Here is a 9,692-nt window from a genome sequence, read left to right on the forward strand (position 1 = left end):
CAATCTTCAATTCAGGAGGTCCAAATTAAAAGTACATTGTACATTTAGTTCTGTGGCTGAAGACATCGTGGTACTATGGAAAGAAACCCTAAATCCTCCTGCGGAGGGCTAATGAGGAGGGCAAATGAGACATCTTTTGTATAAACCAGTGGATGATGTTATACACAGCTCAATCCCTCAGTTTTATTGTAAATTAAAATAACAGTTCAAAGATTCAAGTCCCTTTTAAGGGCAATGCATTCATAGGCAAGCTGCTGACAGGCAGACTGACAGCAGATCACTTGCTGGCAAAAGCCATGATTTGCTCCTATAAGAGAAGAAAAAGAGAAGTAATTCATAAGCACGTGTTCTAGAAAGAACCTTTAGGCACCTTCCCTTTCATATAAACGAACAACAGTTCCTGGCCAGTCTTTCTAGCTATGTGCAGAGAACCTACCCCTATGTCCTAGAAAATTAACAAAATTGTAGCATTCCTTTCCTTCCTTTCACAAGTAGCACAAAACTTGTATCACCAATGGGTTCTGTGCTCAGAAAAGACATCTTCATTTGTTTTTTCCTTTTAAACAGAGAAAGAGAAAAAAAAAAAAAAAAACCACCTCTGAGCAGTGAAACAGCAGCATAGTCTTCCTTAATGAAGACACCATGCCATTGGCACCTGCTCTGCCTTAGGAATGTACTGATTTCAATTGAGGAAGTGTCTCAACTGTGACCGTAACACAAAGGAAACAGGGCACCTGTGTTTAATATGAAAATGGAGAATAAATGAAAAAAATACTGAAATCCAAAAAATGAGAATCTAATTTGCTGGTGGTTGGGAGCTTTGAGAGCAGAGGGCTTAAGGAACCTCACAAAAATCCAGCAGCTAGGTCAAGAGGGTGAGAAGTTCAGGCAGATACACTGTAAACAGAGGGTCTGTGTTTAAGACAGAAACTCCTCACCACTGCCTTCCTCAGGTAATTTTTTTCAGACTTGAACTTCTGCCACGAGGGAACAACTCACAAGGCAAAACAGCACAGAAACAGGAAAGTGTGGGCTGCATACTGCATCTATGAAGTCACCCAGTGTCTTAGTGAAGATGTGTCTTCACAGGCCTGCTTTTCTGTGCATTGCTGGAATACAATTCAAGGTTTGACATTTGAATTCCATAGCAAAATAAAGCCAAAGACTTCTAATGACCTCTAACTCCTAATTACTGATACAGAATATAAGGCACTTAGATCTTTTATGTTCCCTTGTGCTGCAGGAAAAAAAACCCACACCACTACTTAGCCATCAGTTATTTAGGAACTCCTCAGGCACATTCAGGACACAACCCCCCCCCCCCGCCCCCCTCCAGTTTAAACTAGTATTTTCCAACCAAAAATGTTTCATTTAAAACAAACAAAGATCTTTACATTTTGTGCATATTTCATGAATAGTTTTGGGCAATTCCTACAACCCTCACTGAAGTGAGATCCTTACTTTGACAGGAGGCAGGGCATTTGTTGCTTGCAATCCCCATGTCCTCAGCAACACCAGAGGAGCCAGCGTGGTGGAGTACAGCCTTTTTAGCACATCAGTAGCAGCTATCAAGGAGACATTATGCCTCTGACGTTCTGTTTCAAACTTGAGGAGGTGTTTTAAGGAGCCTGGAAGAGATAATCAAATGCTTCTATTATACTCGATGTGCCACAAACAATTCTGCATCTTATCTATAGAGCGGTTTCCTCTGGTAACTGAAGGAAAACGGAAATGGTCCATCTCAATAAAGACCACCTTCCACCAGCTAGTGCTCTTCATCTCACCACGTCTCTAACTGTCATCCTGCAGAGCTTTATTTTATTTAAAGCAGCTTTAAGATTTGTGGGACGGAAACTGCATCCAAGAATCGTGAACTGCTCCACAGCCAATGAACATCAGAACAGCTTTGCTTCAACAAAGCCATCAAACACAACACAGCAGCACACTTAACCAGAGGTGCTGCAGCAAAGGCCTGGAAGACTAATCCTCCTACTGACACTGTGCTGGTTTGGATGCTTACCCAGATCGCTCCCATTGAAGGCTGCTGCACTGAGGTGATGAGCTAAACATGCAATATCACCAAAGCCCAGGTTTACTCCTTGTCCTGCAAGTGGGTGGACTCTGTGTGCTGCATCCCTGGAGACAGAGAAAACAGAAATTTATTTCCCTTCTTGAAGAAAGACACAGCGGCTGACAAACCCCAGAAGGGATCAGTGTAGTGCTCCTCACCTCTTTGCAAATGAACCACCTTAGAGCAGCATGTGTGCTTTATCCAGTACCTCCTTGCATGCTATGCTGAACTACCTGACTGCCTCTCCAGTTGTAAGAAGCAAGACAAAGGGGAGGTAACAAAAAGCAGGTCTGAAAGGAAAAATTATAAAGAGGTGACTAGCCAAAGCCTCTCAGATCACACGTGGAACAGGCCTTTATGTTTTTTTACGTGAACTCAGCACAACAGGAGCTCTGTCAATGACACACTGCACAAACACAAAGTGGACAGACATCGTGAGTATAAAGGAGAGGTGGGATTATCACTGAATAGAAACAAAATTGTGTTCTTCTATGAACAGACTTACCTGTAAAGCTCAAACATTGATATGGGAGTCACAAAGTTACAGAAATTAAACAAAGTTTTGATATGAAATGCAAGATCATGTACTTTACTAAGCTATAAAGCACAGCGTGCTCCCAAATATAGAATGATTTACAGGTTGGAAAGATGAAAAGTGTATCACAAGGAAGTGTAGCACAGCATCCAAGAATTACTAAAAGCTACCACTGTACTGCAACTGGGGCAGAGAAGAAAGTATGTGCAACCTTAGAATATAAGAAATGAAGTATCTTCCTGTTTGAATAGGCCACCGTACAAAGTCTCTGACATCCCACATGGAGTAATTTTTGTCATTTGTGTTCAAGAAGGGTGAGTTTAAACTCAAAGTGGTGCACAGAATGGCTGGTACAATGTAAGGAGCAGTACAAATCCAGCATGAGAGACTGCGTTGTTTCACTGGACTGTACAAACCAGGGAAGGGAAATAATTATCTTTCAATTTACACAGAAAGCACAGATAACGGGGAGAAAGCTACTCATACAAAAGGACATGAGAGCACACAGAACAAACTGGACCAGGATAAAGTCAAAGTGGAACTATATATTATTTCTAACATCTAATTTGTTGACTGTGAGTTGCTATCCTCAGATAATTTCTAACCACGTGCCACCCGCTCCCCCAAGAGCTACCACTGAGGACCTTACCCGATAAGTGCCACGCGGTGCTGGACATACTCTGTCGCGTGCCCCATTCCAAGAGGGAACGTGGCTCGGCTCTCGGGATCTACTCTAGCAACGCTGGGGGGCAGCTGACGGACCGCAGTCCCTGAGGGCTTCAGGAATGAAATGGCAGAACGGAACATGGCCCCAGCAGTGTCAATGAAGTCAGAGTGATTTATGTTGCTCCACTGAAACAGACAAACAAATCTTTGGAAGTTGACCCAAACTGGAGCCTTAAAAGAACCCAGCTGAAAAAAAAATCCGAGTTCCAAATACTGAATTCTAACCACTTGGAAAAAACTATACAGTAGAAAAAACTACCTTCACCATTTCAGGACATACAATTTCCAACTAAGATGACCCTACTCTTCCTACCTTTTGGAAATTTAGGTAAACTTTTATGACTTTCAGAACTAACCTTATTCAATCCCAAGGGGTCATCTTTTCTTTGCTAAGTGCCTCTTTAGTATCATTCTCACCAGAGGAAGGAACTTCAGAATCCACCTCTCCCATTACTGTTGTTTAAGCTACAGGATTCCATTCTATTTCTTAGAGCCGCTTCCCTGCCACAAGGATGATACTCACAAAGGCAGAGTTGATGCTATCCACAAAGCTTTCCTCATCCATAGCGAGAAGTTCCAATGCATGGTCATGAGATGTAGACCAGACCAGAGAGCTGGCAGTGTCAGACAGCTAGTTTAAGAGAATGTCAAGGGTAAATATCAAGAGAAAAAGAAGCAAAAATAAATATTCAGTGCAAAGATTTCCCCACTGCCCTGCCTCACATCAGTCCCTCTGAAAATTACAGTTCCAGCCCAACTTGTTAAAAGTGGGAAATGCCAAGGACAAAGTGAGACGGCAGGAGGGGAAAATGCAATAAATGAAGAGTAAAGGGCAGATGTGCAGATTCTTAAGAGACAGAACCAACACAGAAAGGCATGGACAGAAATAAAGTTAGTAGACTACAAAATTTTTAAAAATATTTTTAAAAATACAGACCCCTTACCGGAAGAAGTGCAATTGGCCCAGTTGGAAGGAACCGCTGCCATGCTACGTTGTTGTCTGTGGCCTACAGTGGAAAGAAGTAAGTGGACAACAAACCAGATCACCCTCTCAGGTTCTGCTGCTTATGGAAGAGTCAGTTTAGCAGGATTTTACCTCAGATAAATGGAGAGTTGCCACCACAGCTGACTGGTCATACTGATGTTCAATGTTCTTAATTTCAGCTTCCTTCCGGACCACAGAGTTATGACCATCCGCACCAATCTGCAAAACAAAGACATGCAAAGCAACTCCTTCAGCAGCTCCTAGAGAGACTAGGAGCTAGTATTTCACTCTAAAAATTTTAGCCTGCATCTATATATTGTCTGTTCATTCAGGGAAAAAAAAAATCCCCCCCAAACCAGAAGAAGCGGCCCCTTCTGCTCTTGAATTCAGCACCACCTCCTTGCACCAGGCAGAGAGAAGGCCATGGCCAGTATCCCACACCCTCTCTGACAGGGTTAGCCACTCCCCTCACTCCAGCACTCCACGTGGGTGGAGTGCCACACACGAAATCAGAACCAAATCCAGTGCAAAGGACTTGGGTTAGAGATGACACCTTATCAACAGATATAAAGAGCTTAGTTACCAGCAGCTTGGTCTGAAGTCTGCGTCCATCAGCTAACTCAACTTGGACCCAAGGGTTTGTGTCACAGCTGTGGGAAGGAAGGGGCCAGGTGTACCCAACTGCTTTGCTCCTGTAGAAAACCTCCACCCGGTCTGATGGGAACACAGAGTACCATGGTCACAGCATGACATGGACAGGCAAAAAGGAAACATCCCTACAACAGCCATGGCCGCACGTGTCTTAACAGCACCCTAGGGACTCACCCTACAATTCTAAAGGCACCTTGAAAGAACAGATATGGACAACCCCTTGTCACTGCAAGGCCTGCTCTGGACAAGGAGCTACAGGTCTTTTAATTAAGTCAAATTTTGGAGAGACTGTATTCTAGAGAACTACATATACAAGTGCTTTCCTGCTCTGTAGCCTTTGGAAGTCAGGTTTCTCCCTCCCTTCCCAATTCCAGAAGCTGTCCATTTCTCAAGAGTTACTTCTTAGACGCATTTCTCCATCTCAAGACTTAGTACACACAACAGAAGGCAAGTAACTGAAAGCTATCTGCATGAAATAAAACATCGAAGAAGTTGTCCACTACCTGCTACTGCATCTAACTGCTTTGTGAGAGCAGACATAATGACATCATTCTCCACTATGTAACCCATGTCATCTAAGTCATCTTTCTCAAAAACGATCATGGCTTCTGAACAAGCATCCCACACCTACAAAGAAAAAATACATTACATGAAGCTATGTGATAAACAAGTCCATTTCAGGGACTTAACAGCAAAAAGACACAGTAATCTAGAAATACAGAACTAGAGGAAGCATCCTGGATTACTGCCCATTCCCAGCTACTAAAGTGCACCACAGAACTAATTTCATTAAATGATTTAGCTTAAGCTCAAAAAGTAATTCCAAGTCAAGTTTTTTATCCCTACTTTCCTGTTACATAATTGACATATAAGGCTACCCTACAACCTTGCTGTAGGTTAACCCCAGCGGGCAGCTCAGTCCCACGCAGCTGCTTCCCTACTCCCCTGCACTGGGATGGGGAAAAAAACTGGAAGGGTGGAGGTACAAAATTCATGGTTTAAGGTATCACAGTTTAATAGGAAAAGTTAAAGCCACATGTGCAAGCAAAGCAAACCAAGGAATTAATTCACTGCTGCCCAAGGGCAAGCAGGTATTTAGCCATATCCAGGAAAGCAGGGCCCCATGAAGCATAATGGTTACTTGGGAAGACAAAGGCCATCACTCCAAACTTCCCATCTTTCCTTCTTCTTTTGCCCAGCTTTTATTGCTGAATGTGACACCACATAGGACGGATTATCAATGAGGGTCAGTTGTCCAGTCTGTGTACCCTGCCAGCTTCTTGTGCACCCTCAGCCTGCTCACTGGCAGGGTAGTGTGAGAAACACAGCCTTGGCACTTTGAATGCACTGCTCAGCAATAGCTAAAACATCCCTGTGTTATCAACAGTCTTCAACACAAATCTGAAACTGTCCCATACAAGCTACCATGAAGAGAAGGAACTCTATCCCAGCCAAACCAATACACCCTTTACCATGATTTCCTGGCTAATACCCATGCCTCAATATCTACAGCTGCCATGAGGAATCCACCTTTCAGCCTGTAACACCAAGACCCTGAGGACAGGTATTTCTGAGCAGACTGCTACCCACAAAAAAGGGACAGAAATGAACATAAGCATGACCTGCCCTTTACCATAGAAAGAAAAACCTTTGTATCACTGATGTAAGCACTTTTGAGAATTCAGAGTAGACAGACACATGGTGTATGTGCAGCCCTGAGTCAGGCACCTGCATTCGCCGGAATGGTTTGAGCCTCAGGCTGCAGACATGATCCCAGGCACCACAACCTGAAACAGGAAAGGACACAAAGACATGGAGATAGGTTCACGTGTGACTCTGAGACCAAAATGAAACTGAAGCTCACTCCATACTCTCCTCCATCCTTCCCTGATGCTCAGGCTTGGCTTGCACCATCTCTAGACAGGGCCAGGTCTGCCTCAGCGCTACCACAGCTCCAGAATCACACTGTTTTACTGTTAACACAAGCCAGCAGGAAAGAAACAAGAGCTGCCCATGAACCTCTGACCTAACAGACAACTTACTGTCCCATCACTGGGTAATAAAACAGACACAGAAATGCACAGCCATTACTGTACAGAATATTGCTTTCTCCATAAGGAATCAAGGCTCAAATATCTCTTTAAAATGACAATTAATCCTCATTAATTGAGGACTGACTTACCAGACTACAAAGCACTAAGCTGCTTTTGTGAATAGAACACTCCACGTGCTGTAGAGAGCACCTTACAACCATTCACTAACCTAAAGTCACAAATATTTATATAACAACAAATCAGACCGAGATACCAGAACGCAGATCCCAGTTATCAAGAGAATTTGGATTTAATAACCACAACTCAGCACGTAGAGACAAAGGCAAATAGATCTACTGATGTTAGGGTGAAAGCAGCACATGGTTTAAACAAAGGGTCTTTGCTTAAACAAAACCAGCTCAAATATAAATATTAAAAATGGAAACAACAAAATCATACTTACTGCTTAGGAGGGTTGCTGATCCTGGGGAGATGGAGCTGACCCTGTTACTGTAACTGTCTGGCATGTGATCATAGTCTTTCCTAGGACCAGCCTCCAGCAAAGCGATTTTTTTATCATGGAAGTGGATATCATGCCCTAAAATAAGTAAATAACAAATACTTTGTTACAATGTTCCTGCCAAAAATCTCAAAAACAAAACACCTGAGTTTTTGTAGTAAGACAGAGTAGATGCAACACTTCATGAAGAAATACATATACAATACAGGTTTTGACCAGGCAGATAAACTTTTGTATGTCAAAGCTTTATGACTACAGTCCTGCTACTGAGATGGACAATGCTTTTGCAACTAAAGCAAGGATTACATGTTTTCCTTTTACATAAAGCTTACATTTTTGTACAAATTTGTGCCAATTTTAAATGAAAATTATTTACTCGAGTATTATCAATTGGAATCTGCAATGTTTACTGCATGCACAGAATGCATTTTCCAGAGCTTAAACATAAATTCTCCTTTTAGAAGAAGAGATCAAAATAAAACTTCTGTGATACACAACAATTACATTAATGTTTTCTCTGTTCTCACATTCTGACAGTGGAATAGCACAAGCAGTTTACACTTTGAACTTCCAGGTAAACAGAACTGAAAAAAAAAAAATGAAGACTCAAGTAAACTGCAGCTGAGCTGGCCATGCTTGCAGCATCCCAACCACTACAGATGGAGAAGGTAGTGAGGACAGAAGAGGTGTCCTTGCAACATCTAGAGTTTACACTGCAGCAGCCCTAAAGACAGCAGTGTCCTGGGCATATTTTCTAGATTATGTACAGTAATCACTTCATCTCCTGAGAGGTCCCAAACCTGCTTGTCAGCCCTAGATATCAGGGGATCCTTATGCCATCTCAAATCCACCGTGCTCTTGTTTAACAATACAAGCAGAACTTAAGCTTGCAACGTAAACCCTTATACTTGCAAAGCACTTATTGCTCAGGATCTTTGATCTTCTGTGCACTATTTTTTTAGGTTTCTGTCACTACAGCACCCTTCTCAATCTATGTTGCAAATAAAGAAGCAGCCAGTACCCTCAGGATCTCTAATGATACAAAGCAAGCAGGAATTCATTTTGACTTGGTGCTCCAGTACATAAAATACAGGGTTAGAAAATTAAACTTGGGATCAGATAATAATGAATAGAGGGATGGAGCACCGCTCCTACAAGGAAAGGCTGCGAGAACTGGGTTTGTTCAGCCCGGAAAAGAGATGGCTTAGGGGTGACTGAATTGTGGCCTTAAAGTACCTGAAGGGAGCCCACGAGAAAGAGAAAAAAGGACTTTTTACATGACAGTGTAGTGACATAACAAGGAGGAATGGATTCAAAGTAAAAGAGAGTAGGTTTAGATTAGCTGTTAGGTTTAGATTAGCTATTCATTGCTGTAAGGGTAGTGAGACACTGAAACAGGTTGCTCAGAGAAGCCGTAAATGTCCCAACCCTGGAGATGTTGGAGGCCAGGCTGGATGTGGCTCAGAGCAACCTGGTCTATGGAAGATGTCCCTGCACACAGCAGGGGGTTGGAATTAGGTGATATTTAAGGTCCCTTCCAACCCATTCTATGATTCTATAATCAGAAAAGCATTTTCAGCTATGGATGACATTATCCATCAGCTATTGAAGGATGAGCATGTTTGACAGAAACACTACGGTCTATAAAACTCCAATTAATGGCTCCATTAACAGATGTGCATACACACTGATACGGCTAGGCTCATCACTGATCAGCTCACCGAACAGCTTTAGGTCAACTTTAAAGCGTTGTTACACGACGACGCAGGGCCAAGGAGATCCCGCAGCAGGACCCCGGACATCGAGATCCTACACACGGGTATCTCGCACTGCGGGTGAGTGGGTCACAGCCTTACCCAGCACGGCGGCCATGGCGCTCCCGACCATGCCCCCGCCCGACACCACCACATCGTAGAGCGGCGGGGCGGAGGCGGAGGCTGCGGAGCGGAGCGGGGCGCGGGGCCCGGCCCTCAGGCGCACTCCGAGCGGGCCCAGCAGCGCCCGCCCGCGCAGCGCCGCCATTGCCGCGGAACTGACGGCGGGCGGAAGTGGCGCCGCGGAACCATGACAACGGCCGCGCGCGCCGCCGGCCTCGCGCCTGATTGGCTGCGTCAGGCCAAGGGGGCGGGCCCGAGCACTCCTGGCCGCGCTAATTGGTGCAGGCCGGGGCG

The 9,692-nt window shown here is 44.0% G+C and overlaps 1 protein-coding gene across 1 annotated transcript; it reads right to left on the reverse strand.

The window, feature by feature from the left end:
- Positions 1–153: 153 nt before the first annotated feature.
- On the reverse strand, positions 154–9,543 carry COQ6 (coenzyme Q6, monooxygenase). Its single transcript, XM_040067968.2, has 12 exons — positions 9,378–9,543; positions 7,465–7,599; positions 6,697–6,755; positions 5,472–5,595; positions 4,901–5,031; positions 4,429–4,536; positions 4,277–4,339; positions 3,856–3,963; positions 3,256–3,458; positions 2,021–2,136; positions 1,462–1,628; positions 154–307 (listed from the first exon to the last, which is right to left on the reverse strand). Exons 1-12 carry the CDS (start codon positions 9,541–9,543, stop codon positions 278–280), a joined length of 1,410 nt encoding a protein of 469 aa, XP_039923902.1. The 3' UTR covers positions 154–277.
- Between the last annotated feature and the right edge of the window lie 149 nt (positions 9,544–9,692).

Source organism: Hirundo rustica, chromosome 6, assembly GCF_015227805.2.
Source record: "Hirundo rustica isolate bHirRus1 chromosome 6, bHirRus1.pri.v3, whole genome shotgun sequence".
Lineage (NCBI taxonomy): Eukaryota > Metazoa > Chordata > Aves > Passeriformes > Hirundinidae > Hirundo > Hirundo rustica.

Excerpts from the sequence above, each read along its gene's own strand:
- COQ6 (XM_040067968.2), bottom strand. The coding sequence starts at position 9,543 with ATGGCGGCGCTGCGCGGGCGGGCGCTGCTGGGCCCGCTCGGAGTGCGC. Across the intron at positions 2,137-3,255 it reads CACCGCGTGGCACTTATCGG|GGATGCAGCACACAGAGTCC; the intron begins GTAAGGTCCTCA and ends CTCTGTCTCCAG. Across the intron at positions 1,629-2,020 it reads CTTCAATGGGAGCGATCTGG|GCTCCTTAAAACACCTCCTC; the intron begins GTAAGCATCCAA and ends TATCTCTTCCAG.